The 18,365-nt window shown below is 45.2% G+C and overlaps 2 protein-coding genes across 2 annotated transcripts in view; both read left to right on the top strand.

Annotated features, from left to right (window-relative positions):
- The window catches only part of LOC124707466, a 71,930-nt gene that overhangs the window by 53,297 nt on the left and 268 nt on the right, over positions 1–18,365 (top strand). The window contains exons 6-9 of the mRNA XM_047239123.1: positions 1,945–1,954; positions 10,894–10,939; positions 11,048–11,265; positions 17,043–18,340. Of these exons, the coding sequence (XP_047095079.1) occupies positions 1,945–1,954; positions 10,894–10,939; positions 11,048–11,265; positions 17,043–18,335 (1,567 nt within the window). The 3' untranslated portion in view covers positions 18,336–18,340. The remainder of the gene's footprint in view (positions 1–1,944; positions 1,955–10,893; positions 10,940–11,047; positions 11,266–17,042; positions 18,341–18,365) is intronic.
- LOC124707467 (protein transport protein Sec24-like At3g07100) lies at positions 14,244–16,745 on the top strand. Its single transcript, XM_047239124.1, has one exon. It carries the CDS (start codon positions 14,253–14,255, stop codon positions 16,620–16,622), a length of 2,370 nt encoding a protein of 789 aa, XP_047095080.1. The 5' UTR covers positions 14,244–14,252; the 3' UTR covers positions 16,623–16,745.

Genomic DNA, 18,365 nt, shown 5'->3' with positions numbered 1-18,365 from the left:
TTCTTCCCCTTGGGCAGATTGCTTCTCTCACTCTCTCTCTCTCCTCCATTGTTGAACTAGAGAAGCTTGCTCCATCTCTCAATCCCTCCATGATTCTTGCCCCCATTTGAGGGAAAAGAGAGAGGAGATCTAGATCTACATTTCTACCAATCAAATCCATCTCTTTGTGAGTGGAACTCTCTAGATCTAGATCTTGGTGTTCTTTGTGAATTCCTTTGTTCTTCCTCTCTTATTCCCCCAATAGCTTTTGTAGCTTTGTTGGAATTTGAGAGAGAAGGACTTGAGCATCTTTGTGGTGTTCTTGCCATTGCATTTGGTGCATCGGTTTGAGTTCTCCACGGTGATTCGTGGAGGTGAAAGCAAGAAAGTTGTTACTCTTGGGTTCTTGGAACCCTAGACGGATTCTAGGCCTTTGTGGCTGTTTGTTGGGAGCCTCCAATTAAGTTGTGGATGTGTGCCCCAATCTTTGTGTAAGGCCCGGTTTCCGCCTCGAAGGAAATCCCTTAGTGGAACCGTGACCTAGGCCTTTGTGGCGAGGGTCACCGGAGATTTAGGTGAGGCGCCTTCGTGGCGTTCGGTTTGTGGTGTGAGTACCGCATCTTGGGGTGAGGCCTTTGTGGCGTTGGTGTGCATCGAGCAACCACACCTCAAGGTGAGCCTCTTGTGGCGTTTGGGAGCACTAAGCAACCGCACCTCTCCACCGGAGATTAGCACTCGCAAGAGTGTGAACTCCGGGATAAATCATCGTCTCCCGCGTGCCTCGGTTATCTCTATACCCGAGCTCTTTACTTATGCACTTTACCTTATGATAGCCATCGTGCTTGAAGTTATATATCTTGCTATCACATAGTTTCTTATATTGCTTAGCATAAGTTTGTATATCTTGCTATCACATAGTTGCTTGTATTGCTTAGAATAAGTTGTTGGTGCACATAGGTGAACCATAGTATATAGGCTTTGGGCTTGACAAAGTAAACGCTAGTTTTATTCCGCATTTGTTAAGCCCATCTCCTAAAAGTTTTAAATCGCCTATTCACCCCCCCCCCCTCTAGGCGACATCTGTGTCCTTTCAGCAAACCCCTAGTTGATAGGCTTTGAGCTAAACTAGTAAACACTTAGTTTTATTCCGCCTAGTTTAGCTCTCAAGTAGAAGTTTTTATACACCGCCTATTCACCCCTCCTCTAGGCGACGTCCTAGTACATTCACCGCGTCACTTTCTTTTCTCTATAGTTGTGTGTGGCCTGCCAAAACAGAGCTCCCTCAATTCCCTTCTTATATAAACTAACCCTAGCAGCATGTCTCGTCTTCCTATCATCCGTCGCCACCAATCCTAGATATAGGTCACCTTCCACCCATGCCTCCTTCCCTCCCTCAAAGATGCTCCCCACAAATTCCCCTCCATAATCTCCAAATCCGATCCCAGATCCAGATAGCTGCCTTTCCCTATGTGGACGAATTGTCTTGATCGATATCGGAGAAGAGAAGGGACACCACCATGTGGATGCATCATACTAGCGTTATGATGTGTGCCGTGCATGTGTGAGGCGTCATATATTATTGTGTTATAGCATTTGTACCTACCCAAAATTAGATACTAGGAATTCATTGTGGCGCTGTTCAATAAGCAAATCCTCTTGCAGAGAACCCCCTCTAGGTTCACACCTCTTGCAGTCACTGATGACGGCATCGCAACGGAAACACTGGCCTCGGGCTTGGAATTGTCCAATCCTTTGTACATGTCATGCACCTGCTTCCCAGGCATGTTAAAACTACCAGGTAACATAACTTGTTAGTTTTCTTATTAGGGCATGCACGATCCACTTCTTTTTATTAGTGTTGTATGTGTCCGTCGAACAATTTTATTGTCCTTTATGATCTTAATTATTAGTAAACAGTACAACTCGCCTACCTAGGAGCCTCCACAGCAATTTGGGGTTCTAAAGCCGTCCGATCTGGGTATCTGACGGTCTGTATGTGCTCTGTAATGCCGAACGGTCGATCACCACGGTCTTACTTTGTTCGATGGCCTCAGATAGATCACCTTTGGTTACCGGGCTGCTACTCCGGGAAACGAGTTAGGCCTCACCTGGTTTGTTGGGCCACGGAACTCTCATATGGGCTTAGGCGTTCGGGCTTTACACAGTTTTAGTCCTCACGTACAGTTATATCGAAACGACATCTCTCGTTCTTCTTGTTCCTTGTCCGTTCTGCCCGCATCGCCCTTCTCCTACACCTGCGCGGCTGCGTCGCTGACGGCTAAGCGCACCGAAAGACCGGCTACTTGACTCCCACCACGAAGAAACAGCGACGCCCGGGTACCAATGGCTGCACCTTGCCGTTTTTCTTATATTTCGGCTGGATTTGAATAGGCCGAGCACTTATTCTGTTTCTTCTCCGGCGCCGACGCCGGCCAAGTCTGTATGGCGAGCAGGCCGCGGAGTGGGCTCCATCCATATCGGCCTACGATTCTTGGAACTGTTGGTGGACCCGGCCCATATCGGAGGAACGCTTCTCCTTCCTTCATTTGGGTGGCGTCGTAATGACGGTGCGCAAGCTGAAACCATCGGCGCGCTAATGACGGTGTGAATTTCAACTCACTCATTCATGTCATTACTTTCATCCACTCCTTCCTGTAATTATGATGATTAATCTGAGCATTATTGTCAGTTATCTTCTCTCTTTGATAAATATGTGGAGCGACCAAGCGTCTTTCATTAATTAACTCTTCAACCTCGCCTTCAACCTCCCACAGTTCATCAGAGATGTTGCTTGCTTAGGGTTCGTTTTCTGCTTGCCTGTCATCATGCGTCTTTCCTGTAATTTTATCAACGTTAACATTAGGTAGCCAAATGACTACTGTTATTTTTTCAGGGATTGTTGTCCTTCTCGTGTGGGATTTTTATCGAGGGATTGCTCACAACAAATGTGTAACCTCCATTCGCCACCATGGCTGCTAGACAGGTGCATTAATTGTTTCACAATGCCCTGTGTTAAGTTTCTGATTGGCCCGGCAGGTTGTGGTTGATAGAAGTGGAGGGTGCCCTCCAGAAGGCCGATCTGGATTATCCCTCTTCCACAGCTTGAAGGAGACGCCCTCCGATCTAGATTACTGACTGGATTTGTCAATATTTGTTGCCTGGCTTCAGTTGTAATGATTTTTCTTGCTATTAAAAGCAAATCAGTTCTTAAATCTAAAAGGAACTTGGATCAGATGATGTTTTTGCTGGTATGGCAAGGAAGAGAAACTGCAGATGCAAGTGAGGCCTTGTTATTGAACTTTTGCAGCTCCTACAGAGTAGGTATACTCTTTTTTTTGGTTGAAACTACTGTACCTGTTCATCTATCAATATGCTTATGATGTCTTGTTACTTTATTCCTCATTCATGTCACTGAATTTGGACATTTAATTTTATTCGGGAATTTATGTGTTCCTGTAATTATGCGCATAATATTTAAGGTAGTCCACCCTATTTGATTTTCCATCTATTATGTATTGCCTGCTACCTCAATAGGATGTCGCAATGTGGATGTATTATTCTGAACCGCTTATCTAATTTGTTGTTAATTCAGATCTATTATTCAATTCCTTTCTTTCAGAGTTATTTTTGTTTGGATCTATCCATGCTCAGTATACATCATTGAGGAGTAGTGCAGCATGTGCAGTTGGTCAGGTAATCTATAATTTTTTTCTGGCGCAGGCTAAATATGTATCAATATTTTCAGATAAAAGATTTTCTCAGAGTATTCGTTCTATGCACTGATGTCTATTGAACACGGATAGCTTATGCTCATATACAAATGGACTTTTTAATGATTTCTTCAAGGTTGCAACATATATAAGTTAGCCAGGGATGATGAAACTTCGATTAGCTACAATGATTTTGAGATACACTAAAATATGTTTATATACCTATGAATAGAGGCTAAATGTTGCCTACCATGCTAATTAACTATACCAATAACACTTAGGTAGGCTCTCTTCGAACTTAAGTGCTTGCTTGGTTAAGTTATATTTTCTCGGAGGTAGCTTAAGTTAAAATTGCATAACGAAAATAGTTTGCACTTATTATCTGTTGTATGGCACTGCAATTTTGTTTATCTTTAAAAAAAATCAAGAGAACATTTGATGCTTCTTTAACAGTACATGTTGTTGTATTTGCATCTTTAACACCCTCTCTTTTCTTCCTTATTCAGATGTTCAATATCAAAGGTACCAAAAGATTATTTTGATCCACGGGTGAGTAGAGATATGAATGTAAGCTAGGCATGCATCAGCTCTGAAGACTGTAGGAGGAACAAGTTTCTTGTGCTCTGTTCCGTCATTTTGGCTCACATCCACAGCTTCAGGGGTCATCCATCTGTCATACACTCATACTACTGTACCCATGCAGTTTTGCCGCTGCCAACAAATATACCATCAGATGCACTGCAGGTTAGTAAAGAAGATCCACAGAGGTGTTAAATTAACTAGAGTAATTCTACGATGACCTTTATGATTACCGTCAATTCGACGCCAACGCATTCATGAGTTCATTCACATATTATTCACCGGAGCCTTGCTATGATAACTGGCCACGATGTCTCTTTTATGAACTACCCCTTATGTCTCTGCTACATTTCTTATCCATAATTTCCTCTTAAATTCTTGGTGAAGAGGATTTTTGGAGAGTCTTTTGCCAGCAGAGCGCAGGACGGTTAACTAACCAGAAAAGATTGTATTAATTGTATGTATATGCCTTTTCAGTCCTGCTCCTATGCTTTAGAGAAAAATTAATGACCAGAAATTGAAGTGTATACTTTGGTATGTAATCTGGCATTTGACTGCTTTAACCTGTTAAGTGATTTAGAAGCAATACTTGCTCTCTTGATTTGTCTTTTGTGCTGACAGGATTGGTCCGGCACCCTCTACCAAATCAGCCGAAATTAGTTGAAGAACCAAATGTAGCCTCTTTGGAGGATGGTAAACCTGAAAGTATAAGCTCTAAATGGACACACAAGAACACATATCTGCGGCTGAGACCATTCCTTGGCTCTAAAATCTGATTTTCTATGGAGTTCATTCAGACTTTGGTTCTTCCATGTAGAGTTAAACTATGACTTATGTTTGTTTGCAGCATTTGATCTGCATATATCAGCAACAGTGGGAAGATCCACATCAGTAGATACTGTGTTCCCTTTCCTTGGGCTAATAAAAAGAAATATAGAAACAAGAAGCGACGAGTTCTCTTCTAAGATCTTTGGTTATTCAGCTTTGTAATTTCCCCAACTGCCGTCCTGTAATTTCACCAATTGCTCGTTCTGCCTTGCATGTCTTGCAGGAGTTCCAGTACATCATTCCTGCTAGGGGGCACTCAGAGTGATGTTTTGCATGTATCTCTCAAGGTGAAATATGTGTTACTGGTTTAGTTATGGTTTAAGATGATTATTACAATTTAAAGTGAATATATTTAAAGCTTTGTCTTGCGGGTTCAGCAGTCCTAATAAACATTAGTGTCCGACCTTTACGGGGAATGAGAAAGTAGATAAGGTAACATTATTTTGTTTGATTTTGTTCACACTATCACAATGTTCATTAAACCAAATATATTACCAACGACAATAGGTCACTGTAAGTTTAATGTGTTCAAATTGTATCTGATATCTTGGATTTAATTTTATATCTCTTGTTCTTTTCTTCAGATGGGCCCACGGTCTAATAAACAGAATTGAGATATTCACGCCAACCTTCATGTACAAACATCCAAAGGAAAACTGTTGTGGAACTCTAAAATGTTCAATCAACTTACCAAATTGATATTGGCAAATATGTTCGGGCCTATACCACATAATACCGACAATATCAGAACGGGTTGCAATTCATCAAACCCATTTCAATGGAACCGAGTCTCCTATGGTAATAAACAATTCAATACGTATGATAAAAATAACTGATAGTAGATTAGAATTGTGTACACCATGAAGTAACATAAAACAATCAATTATAGTTACCTTCCATTCAAGCAATGCACCCATAAATCTGATGCTATACCACACAATAGGCAGGGTCAATTACTCAGCTATTCCATACGAAGCCCAAATACTTCGTGTCGTAATTGAAGTCTACTTTAAGACCATTAGAACCAAGGTAAAAAACACAGTCCCCCCTTACTACTAAATTTCATCCTTGCAATCAGATTAAGTTTGTCTCTTATATTACTTTCTAATTATTAATATATTTATAAAAAATACTATTTTGTTGAAAAATAGACGGGCGCAGCAACGCGTGCTATCATGGTCTAGTTTATTCTAAGAGAATATCTAAAGATCTAATTATAACAAATTTTCTTCCATGAGTCCCTGCAACAAAGCACGGGGTGTTATCTACTTTTTTTTAATGCAAGTCCGCTCGTGTATTGTAGTTTATCGAAAGGTATGTTTAACTTGTCTCACTGACACTTCAATTAAAATATAGGACACGATCCACTCCTAGGCTTAGTTAATCAAACCATTGTAGTCACACCATATCTTTAGTCTTTGTCTATTTTGTAGCTCACATTTAATCGTCATCTTGATCTTGATTATGTGTGTTTTTGGATTCAACAACGATAATTTCTTCTATTGAGAATATGTTGATTTTATCATCCATATTTGTAAGGGAAAATTTGCTACAGGACACCGTTATTTTAGGACATTTTCTAAAACACACTGCCCAATTGTGTCTTTGCCAGGTACCATTACAATTTTGTGGCACATTTGGCAGAACACACCACCTGGCTAAAAACGGAAATTTTTTGCACTTTGTCTTCAAAAAAGACAAAGTGCAAAATTTTTCGTTTTTAGCCAGGTGGTGTGTTCTAGCAAATGTACCACATAATTGTAATGGTATCTAGCAAAGACACAATCGAGCGGTGTGTTTCAGCAAATGCCCAAAAATAACAGTGTCCTGTGGCAAATTTTCCCTATTTGTAATGTGTGCTTGCACATGCAGATATACTCAACACGATACTAAAGATAGCAAGGTGGAGTCCAGAAAGATGCAGTTGGAGGAGCTACAATTCAGCATGACCGACGTACTTGAGGAGTCCATGGACTTGGCAAAAATCGCCGTCTAGGACATCAGTGACCGCAAGAGGTTCAAGCAAATCCTCTTGCAGAGAACCCCCTCTAGGTTCACACCTCTTGCAGTCACTGATGAAGACATCGCAACAGAAAGGCCTCGGGCTTAGAATCGTCCAATCCTTTGTACGTGTCATGCACCTGCTTCTTAGGCATGCTAAAACTACCGGGTAACATAACTCGTTAGTTTTCTTATTGTGGCATGCATGATCCACTTCTTTTTATTAGTGTTGTCTGTGTCCCTCGAACAATTTTACTATCCAATATGTACTTTATGATCTTAATTTATTCTAAGAGAATATCTAAGATCTAATTATAACAAAGTTTCTTCCATGAGTCCCTGCAACAAAGCACGGGGTGTTATCTAATTTTTTTTTGGTGCAAGTCCGCTCGTGTATTGTAGTTTATCGAAATGTATGTTTAACTTGTCTCACTGACACTTCAATTAAAATATAGGACATGATCCGTTCCTAGGCTTAGTTTATCAAAAGTCACACCATATCTTTAGTCTTTGTCTATTTTGTGGCTCACATTTAATCTTCATCTTGATCTTGATTATGTGTGTTTTTGGATGCAACAACGATAATTTCTTATATTGAGAATATGTTGATTTTATCATCCATGCATATTTATAATGTGTGCTTGCACATATAGATATACTCAACACGATACTAGACATAGCAAGGTGGAGTCCAGAAAGATGCAGTTGGAGGAGCTACAATTCAGCATGACCCATGTACTTGAGGAGTCCATGGACTTGGCGAACATCGCCGTCTAGGACCCCTATGAATTTTCTGTTTTCCGATGGCGATGACATCATCAGTGACTGCAAGAGGTTCAAGCAAATCCTCTTGCCGAGAACCCTCTCTAGGTTTGCACCTCTTGCAGCCACCAATGACAACATCGCAACAGAAACACTGGCCTCAAGCTTGGAATCGTCCAATCCTTTGTACGCGTCATGCGTCTCATTTTCAGGCATGCTAAAACTACCAGGTAACATAATTTGTTAGTTTTCTTATTATGGCATGCATGATCCATTCTTTTTATTAGTGTTGTCTGTGTCCCTCGAACAATTTTATTGTCCAATATGCACTTTATGATCTTAATTTATTCTAAGAGAATATCTAAGATCTAATTATAACAAAATTTCTTCAATGAGTCCCCACAACAAAGCACGGGGTGTTATCTACTTTTTTTAATGCAAGTCCGCTCGTGTATTGTAGTTTATCGAAAGGTATGTTTAACTTGTCTCACTGACACTTCAATTAAAATATAGGGCATGATCCGCTCCTAGGCTTAGTATATCAAACCATTGTAGTCACACCATATCTTTAGTCTTTGTCTATTTTGTGGCTCACATTTAATCTTCATCTTGATCTTGATTATGTGTGTTTTTGGATGCAACATCGATAATTTCTTCTATTGAGAAGATGTTGATTTTATCATCCATATTTGTAATGTGTGCTTGCACATGCAGATATACTCAACACGATACTAGACAGTTGGAGGAGATACAATTCAACATGACCGACGTACTTGAGGAGTCCATGGACTTGGTAAACATCGCCGTCTAGGACCCCCGTGAATTTTCTGTTTTCCAGTGGTGATGTCATCATTGGTGACCGCAAGAGGTTCAAGCAAATCCTCTTGCCGAGAATCCCTCTAGCTTTGCACCTCTTGCAGTCACCAATGACAACGACATCGCAACGGAAACACTGGCCTCGAGCTTGGAATCGTCCAATCCTTTGTACGCATCATGCACCTCCTTTTTAGGCATGCTAAAACTACCAGGTAACATAATTTGTTAGATGTCTTATTATGGCATGCATGATCCATTCTTTTTATTAGTGTTGTCTCTGTGCCTCGAACAATTTTACTGTTCAATATGCACTTCATAATATTATTTATTCTAAGAGAATATGTAAGACATAATTATAACAAAGCACATGGTGTTATCTACTTTTTTTTAATGAAAGTTTGCTCGTGTATTGTAGTTTATCGAAAGGTATGTTTAACTTGTCTCACTAACACTTCAATTAAAATATAGGACATGATCCCCTCCTAGGCTTAGTTTATCGACTTAGCATGATACTTAGGTTGATGAACTGATCTTTAGATATAGATATTTCTATTACTTGTAACCTAACATTGTATGTTTCCAAAATAGAGGAAATTTCAAAAGCATAAAGTATTTTGTTTTATTTTTTAGTTTTGTTTCCAGAAAACTCTCCCAAATGACAACCACCAGACCACATCAAAGAATTGTCTAGTAAAGCAAAATTACACGTTTATTGAAGAAGAGATTATTTGTACCTCAACGATAAAACTGGACCACCCTTGCTTAAATTACATGTTCATTAATGTTGAAAGAATAATTGTTTGATAGTCTCGTCGAGATGATCAAATACACATTTTTTTTACTTGCGTGCCAGTTATGTTTTTCAAGTTTGTTCTTAGTGAGAATTACCCCTCTTCATATTTAGTGGTATCTTCATATTCCAACTTTTTTTTATTATTATCAACTGACACTCAGGCTGGACCAAAGCGCTATACATGGACGCCACAGAGAATTTGCCACTCTCGTGTAGATTCGAACGAAACTCGTCAGACCCATGCGTCAACTGGACCATATCCAGACCTGAAGCAAACAATTCCGGGATGCTAGCCTTGGACCATCAACATCTCGTCCGAACGTCACATTCAGGGGTGAAGTTTTCATCACCTTTGCTAAGTATCCGAGTTGTGACATACAATTTTGTACATTGCAGGATTATTGTTCGTGAACAATGGCATTACCAAACCACTTGTCTTCCCATGACCTTATCTAAGATCTATCCTTGGTAGAGAAAGACCCATATGAAAAGAAGAACTTCTTTATCGATATAAGGCCAACCCAGAAGTGCGAGTCTCCAGGTTTCCAATAAACCTGGCACAAAGCCCTCTTTTAGCGGACATACTTTCTCTTTAGAATGATTCGCGAAATCCCATCTTCAGTCAGAAGCTTGAATAATTATTTTCCATGGAGTGCTCGGTTTTTTACCTCAAGATCATGAATACCAAGTCCTCCTTGATTCTTTGGATGTCAAACGATATTCCATTTAGACAATTGATATTTTAGATGGGAACAAAGGGAATGGGACTTGATGATTCTAATGTTACTAATCTTATGCTTTAGATATTAATATTTTCCTTATATTTATAGTTAATTTTTTAAAGTTTGAATTTGACTAAACCTAAAGCCCACGGTAATTGTGAACGGGGGATTAAAAGTTGGTATGGTGTTACTGCATACACAAGTTTGCAGTAGTAACTGCATACACAAGTTAATAAAACAGACCGACCACCTTTCGAAAAAATAAAACAGACCGATCCAAAGCCTCTAACCTACCCATAGGACGATCCAAGCAGAATAAAACAAACATATTTTGTATCCAATGAAATGGCCACCGGAGATGTTTATGTGTGTATTATAGCCAGGCAATCAATAGTCACCGTGAGCTATTTGTTTTGTGCCGTACTGTTTTCGTGCGGTTTTCATGAGCTAGATAATTCTTTTGCTTTGCGATATATGAGGAACACCTTGCGTATGGCTTTGTTCCAAAAAGAGATTACGAGAAAAATCGAATCCCCGCCGATCCGTCCCGTCCCCATCACCTCTCCACCGGCACATGAAACCTCTTCAAGTCAGTCTAATCAGCGATCAGCTCACACCATCTCAGTTCCCAGCCAGCTAGCGAGCCATGGCGCCAGAGCCGGAATCCGGCTCCTCCGCCCCCCTCCTCCGCGTCGGGTCCGGGCACCGCCGCGCCACCGGCGGCTGGAGGTCGGCTCTGTTCATAATCTGTAAGTGACGATCTTGATTGCACTCAAGCTCGCTCAACCCTTGCTTGCTCCACTCGATTCGCTTGCTTATTTGCGCCGGGTCTTGATTTTTTGGTGGGGAAATCAAAGGGGTGGAGGTGGCGGAGCGGTTCGCGTACTACGGCATCTCCTCCAACCTCATCAGCTACCTCACCGGCCCGCTCGGGGAGAGCACGGCGGCCGCGGCCGCGGCCGTGAACGCGTGGTCGGGCGCCGCCTCGATGCTGCCGCTGCTCGGCGCCGCCGTCGCCGACTCGTGGCTTGGGCGGTACCGCACCATCGTCGCCTCCTCCGTGCTCTACATCATGGTCAGACCTGCTACCAAACTCAGCACCTCAATAAATTATGTACTTTCTAGCTGCCCACCATTCCACTAGATCAGTGATTCATGGGACTTTGCTGATTCTTTTTTGTCTCACTCGCCACTCGCGTACAACTTGACATCTTAATTAGAATCCCGCACGGAATCGTGCAGCATAGTTTAGTGCCGACGCAAATGAAAAACACAAAAGTGCGGTGGCAATTCGTTGTCAATATTTTCGTCGATAGGGATTTTTCGGATGCGGAGTGAGTAAGCAGAGACGGCAACTACTACCTGGTTTAACAGACAGCGATGTACACTTTCACAGTGAGCAAGCATGCGAGACCAAGGCTAACTCTGTTTCTCGGTCCTTCTAACATGCTTCCCATGTGTTATAGCCACTCTGTTTCTGATCTGAGCTCAGCTCGAACGTGCGTCCTTTTACACCGCGATCTTGGAATGAGCTGTCTGATTTCTGAATGGAACATGAATACATGATATTTTTGCTACACACTTAAGAGGGCTACTTTGATTTTTTATTTAAATGAATACAAAATTTGGAGGATTTTCATCCTTATTTTTGTTGGATGTGCATCATTTGATGCATAGGATTAGGCCCTTAGGATTTTTTTCTCACAAGATTGCACCTGTACTATGTTTTAGAGAATGTTTTTCAACCACACAAACCTGGTGTTATAATTTCTTTGTTTCCCCCGATGGCCTATTTTGTTCCCAGGATTTGTAAAACGCGGATATAGGAAAATGTAGGAATAGAATGCCATAACATGTGGAATCCTACATGATTTGAGAACACAAAAACGTATTATTTTAAAAAATAGGTGACAAGGACAATTTTTTAAAACAATATGATTTTTGTAATCAATTTTACAAATAATATCGGATTTTGTGAATTTACGAATCGGCCGAGCTGTCAACTACCGATCGGCCAACTAGCAGGCGACCAGGTAGCTCATTTCTACCGATCAGCACTTCAAAGGCTAGCGGCCAGCCAAAACCAAGCGGTCCGTACTTCAAATGCTAGCGGCCAGCCAAAACCAAGCAGTTCCACAATCCAGCCCACATAGGACCGCTGCAATTGCATGTGAGACCGAGGCCACTGCCTCGAAGTTCCACCATCGCCGAGGGCCGCTGCGTCGGCGTCCGCTTCACGTGACCACATAGCCATGTGTCCGTCGCATCGTAAAGACCAAGAGCTCCAAGATGACGCCTCTAATAAGGTAGTGACTACGTCTGCCACCGTCGCTCGCTCCCGATGGAGCTTAGGTTTTCACCCGAAAAACTTGAAACAACTCGCGTCGGTCAGGATCGAAACTCCACAATGATGAAAATAAGAAGGAAAACGACGCTCGCCGAAAGCGCGGCCGTCGTCGGCACCAACCTGAGTCCGTGTAGGGCTTTCACCCGGAGTTCGACTTGACCGCGAAGCTCAGGTAGCCGCAAGAAGGAAGTCAAACCACGCCGTCAACCACTGAGCTTCATTCTTTTCATATATGTCTTTGCTGATACGCACAATCATTTTCAGCGGTTTAGCGATCTGATATTAACTTGATGACCGGTGATACGATTTGATCGAGACTATGTGCACATGCTCGTTTGATCTGAAATAATGATGGACTTACGCATGGGCATGCCCTGCACTATTCTCGCTATGGTGGTGCATCGAGCCTCGCCGGAGGGCTAGTGGAGTTTTGTGTCCGGTGAATCTTCTAGGATTCGAGCCGTCTTTGTGTTCGTCGGTATGATTATAGGTTTAGCTCTTCCCATCTACTGTCTTTGTCTTTGCTGTTGGTTGCTGCTTTTGGTGTGGTGGTCCTTCGAACCTCAGCACGATGACTTTTGGTCCATCTACTACTTTGACGGCTCCAGTGCGCCTCCGGCTTGTTCGAGTGCTCGTAATCTTTGCTAGGTGTTCCAAAAATCTATTTATAATTTTTTTTACTTTTATACTCCATATATTCTTTGTACATCGACGGTCCTTTTAAAAAAGGGTTTGAGGAGAGCGATCCATGTCGGTACCGAGCGAGAATCCAGGTAGAGCGACCTTGTGCCCCACGGCATCGCGGCCCCACGCCCGTTTTCAAGTCGAATTCTGTTTTTGCTGCAACTTAAGGAATCTCTTCTTCTCCGTCTCCCCCATTGCCCTCCAGATTCCAATCTCGCCGCGTCCTCCACCCCCGAGCCGGAGCGCCGCCGCCGCCGCCCCGATCTCGGTCGCCCGACGCGATGCGTCCGTCCATGGGGAACGAGAGGCCGCCGGGATGGCCCGGTGTAGCCGCCCCCGCCGGCACCCCGCCGCCGTTCGCCGGCCCTACTCCGCTCGTGCGCCCCGGTGGCACTGCCGGCCCGTTCGCCCCGCCGCCGCTCCATCAGGGCTCTCCGGTCCCGCAGGCGGCTGGCCCCCCTGGGCCGCCGATCGGGGCCGCGCCGCCCGCGGCAATGGGTGGGTACAGGGGCCCCTCGCCGCCACATGTCCCCTTCGGCGCCGGTCAACCGCCCCAGAGACCGTTCGCCACCGCACCGCCGCCTCAAGGGCCGTTCGGCACGGCACCGCCGCCTCAGGGAGGCCCCTTCTCCACCGTGACTCCACCGCAGGGGCCCTTTGGCGCTGCACCTCCGTCCCACGGACCCTTCGGAACAGCGCCTCCTTCCCAGCGACCTTTTGCCGCGTCGCCACCTGCTCAGGGACCTTTCGCCGCGCTGCCGCCAACTCAAGTCCCGTACTCTGCCGCGCCGCCATCCCAGGTCCCTTTGGCCACAGCACCTCCACCTTTCCACCCACTGCCATCGGCTCCCCCGCAGCCACAATCCCCCACATGGGGTGCCATGCCTCCGCCGACTTACGTGAGGCCGCCGCCGCCGGTACAATCGCAGCCGCCGCCGCCCGTGCAAGGTAACTACCCTGGTGGCCCTCCTTCCAACCCACAGTTCCCAATGAACCGGCCAGGGTTTCAACAGACCATGCCGCCGCCTCCCATGGGGCCACTGTCCGCTTATGGTAATCCTACTACGGGGCCTCCGACAGGCACGCCCCAGAGCTTAGCGGAGGACTTCCAGTCTCTGTCGCTGAGGTTTCCGCCTGGAACGCTCGACCTGGGCGTTGATGTGAAAGGGCTGCCACGGCCATTGGACGGCGACGAGGAGCCCGCCAAGGTTCTGGAGGCGTACCCGATGAACTGCCACCCGAGGTACTTCCGGCTGACAACCCACGCTATCCCGGCGTCCCAGTCGTTGGTCTCCAGGTGGCATTTGCCCCTTGGGGCCATGGTGCATCCTCTCGCGAAATCGCCTGATGGGGAGGAAGTGCCGGTTGTCGACTTTGAGTCGGCTGGCGTAATCCGTTGCCGAAGATGCAGGACATATATTAACCCGTATGTAACTTTTGCGGATGCTGGAAGGAAGTGGCGCTGCAACCTTTGCTCCTTGCTCAATGATGTTCCTGGTGAGTACTTCTGTGCTCTTGATGCTAGTGGCAGAAGATATGATACAGATCAAAGGCCGGAACTTTGTAAGGGAACAGTTGAGTTTGTTGCTCCTACGGAATATATGGTTCGGCCACCAATGCCGCCTTCGTATTTATTTCTTATTGATGTCTCAGTATCTGCAGTTCGAAGTGGGCTGCTAGAGGTAGTTGCAAAGACCATCAAATCGTGCCTTGGTGATCTTCTGGCCTTTCCACGGACACAAATTGGGTTCGTAACCTTTGACAGCACATTACACTTCCACAGTTTCAAGTCTTCCTTGAGTCAGCCTCAAATGATGGTGGTTGCTGATTTGGACGATGTGTTCCTACCATTGCCTGAGGATCTCTTGGTTAATTTGGTTGACTCTAGACAGGTTGTCGAGTCATTTCTCGATAGCTTGCCCAGTATGTTTGATGACAATGCTAATGTAGAATCTGCTCTTGGTCCTGCACTTAAGGCAGCATTCATGGTTATGGGTCAATTTGGGGGAAAGTTGCTTGTCTTCCAGAGTACGTTGCCATCTCTTGGTATTGGCCGCTTGAGACTTCGAGGAGATGATGTCCGTGCATATGGAACAGATAAGGAGCATATTCTGAGGGTACCAGAAGACGCCTTTTATAAACAGATGGCTGCAGAGTTCACGAAAAATCAGATCGCTGTGGACGTCTTTTCTTTGAGTGACAGATATTGTGATGTAGCTTCCTTAGGTTCTCTGGCAAAGTATACTGGTGGTCAGGTGTACCATTATCCAGCTTTCCATGCAACTACTCACGGGGATAAACTTAACCATGAGCTTAGCAGAAACCTTACTCGGGAGACTGCTTGGGAATCTGTTATGCGTGTCAGATGTGGAAAAGGGGTGCGTTTCACCACATATCATGGTCATTTCATGCTAAGGACCACAGATTTGTTAGCTCTTCCAGCTGTTGACCCTGATAAAGCATTTGCAATGCAACTGTCTTTAGAGGAGAGCCTAATGACCACACAGACTGTATACTTCCAAGTGGCATTGCTATATACATCATCTTCTGGTGAAAGACGTATCAGGGTGCATACAGCAGCTGCACCTGTGGTCACAGATCTTGGTGAAATGTATCGTCAAGCAGATACTGGTGCCATTGTGTCATTGTTGGCTAGAATCGCTGTTGAAAACTCACTCTCTGATAAGCTGGATAGTGTCCGACAACAATTGCAGTTAAAGCTTGTCAGAAGTTTGAAAGAATACCGGAGCCTATATGTTGTACAGCACCGAATAGGAGGGAGACTGATATATCCAGAATCATTAAGATACTTGCCATTATACATCCTGGCCTTGTGCAAATCTCTTGCTCTGCGTGGCGGTTATGCTGATGTCTCTCTTGATGAACGGTGTGCTGCTGGTTTCAGTATGATGATACTGCCTGCGAAGAGGCTGCTCAATTTTGTCTATCCTTCTTTGTACAGGCTTGATGAAGTATTGACAGTGGAGCCAGATAGGATTGATGGGTCCTTGAGGCGATCGCCATTAACCTTGCAGTGCCTAGACTCTGCTGGTTTATATCTTCTTGATGATGGATTCACCTTCCTAGTATGGTTAGGTAGGATGCTCCAACCTGAGGTCGTGAACGATGTTTTTGGAGTCAGCTTGGCAAATATCCCTGATCTATCAAAGGTCCAGTTGACAGAATGTGACAACAATCACTCGAGAAATTTCATGACAGTACTAAGAACCCTATGGGGGAAGGATTCTTCGTGTTACCAGCTACCCCGTGTGGTACGGCAAGGAGAGCAGCCCAGAGAAAGCTTCTTGCTGTTGTCCAACCTTGTCGAGGATCAGATGGCTGGAACAAGCAGCTACGTGGACTGGATACTCCAAATTCATCGCCAAACACAAGGCTCCTGACCATGGATGAAAGAACTGCCGTGGTTTAGGCTGTGCTGCCTGTCCCTCAATGTTACATTAGATGTTGGAAAACCAATATGAGCGAGCCAGCCACATGCTGTGTCATTTTATTAATACTTTGCTTTTGTGTTTTTGTTGTTGTTGAAGAACACAATTGTTTTATACAGCTGGTAAATGATATGAATCGATATGTTTGGTACGTTTTGACAGTTCCAAAGAAAGAACAATTGTAACTTGAATTTTGACATGAATTCCCCATGTATTTTATCCATCAGACTTGCATCCAAATTATATTATATACTGTATGTGAAATCAATCTCCCAATGATCACAAATATTATATATGCGAAAGTCAAGCAACTCACAGTTATAAATTGTCAATCAGTCAAGCAACTCACAGTTATAAATTGTCAATCTACAGGGCCTAGGGTTGCTGACGCTCTCCTCCATGTTCCTATCACCTGGCAGCCAACAGTGCGACATCTCCGCTGACGGCCGATCAGAATGCCTGTCTTCCTCCCTCCAGACGGCTTTCTTCTACGTCTCGCTCTACCTGGTGGCTTTCGCGCAGAGCGGCCACAAGCCCTGCGTGCAGGCCTTCGGCGCCGACCAGTTCGATGCCACGAACCCCATCGAGTCGTCATCGCGGAGCTCCTTCTTCAACTGGTGGTACTTCGGTGTCTCCGCGAGTGCGACCGTGGGCGTCGCGATCATGAGCTACGTCCAGGATAACGTCAGCTGGGGCCTTGGCTTCGGCGTGCCGTGCACGATCATGCTGCTCGCGCTCGTCCTCTTCCTACTCGGCACAAGGACGTACCGGTTCTACGACGACTCCAGTTCTGGCAAGGATGGTGGTGTGTTCTGGCGTGCCGGTGAAGTTTTTAGGGCGTGGCGCAAGAGATCACCGGAGGGTGGCGCCCTGGTAGAGCACGGTGAATACTCAGAGAACGCCGTGCTCGCAGAGGAGGTGAGAGGCCTGGCGAGGCTTTTCCCTATATGGGCTGCTTGCCTGCTTTATGGCGTGGTGTTCGCTCAGTCGCCGACGCTTTTCACGAAGCAGGCAGCGACCCTGGACAGGAGGGTCGGGTCGTCCTTGTTTCAGATACCACCCGCAGCGATGCAGTGCTTCTTGGGTGTGAGCATCATCATCTGCGTCGTGCTGTATGACCGCGTCCTGGTGCCCGTGGCGCGCAGGATCAGCGGCGTGGCCTCAGGCATCACCATGCTCCAGCGGATCGGCACGGGCATGGCCCTGGCACTGGCTGCTCTTGTGGTCGCCACGCTTGTGGAGATGAGGCGACTAAGTGCCGCGAGGGATGCCGGTGTGGTGGATGTGCCCGACGCGGTGGTCCCCATGAGCCTGTGGTGGATGGTGCCGCAGTACGTGCTCCTCGGCGCGGCGGACGTGTTCACCTTGGTCGGCATGCAGGAGTTCTTCTACGACCAGATGCCTGGCGAGCTCAAGAGCCTCGGGCTCGCGCTCTACCTGAGCGTCCTTGGAGTCGGCAGCTTCATCAGCAGCTTTCTTATCTCAGCCATCGACGGTGTGACGAGGAGGGATGGTGGTACGAGCTGGTTTGCCGACAACCTCAACCGGGGGCATCTGGACTACTTCTACCTGCTGCTTGCTGCGCTCACTGCGCTGGAGCTTCTTGCTTACCTTTACTTCTCAGGGTCGTACATTTACAAAAGAAAGACTGCCAATCTCCACTGATGCAGGTAACGATGTACTGCGAACTTATAT

Source organism: Lolium rigidum, chromosome 4 (genome assembly GCF_022539505.1).
Source record: "Lolium rigidum isolate FL_2022 chromosome 4, APGP_CSIRO_Lrig_0.1, whole genome shotgun sequence".
Lineage (NCBI taxonomy): Eukaryota > Viridiplantae > Streptophyta > Magnoliopsida > Poales > Poaceae > Lolium > Lolium rigidum.
This window is presented reverse-complemented; position numbering and strand designations above follow the sequence as displayed.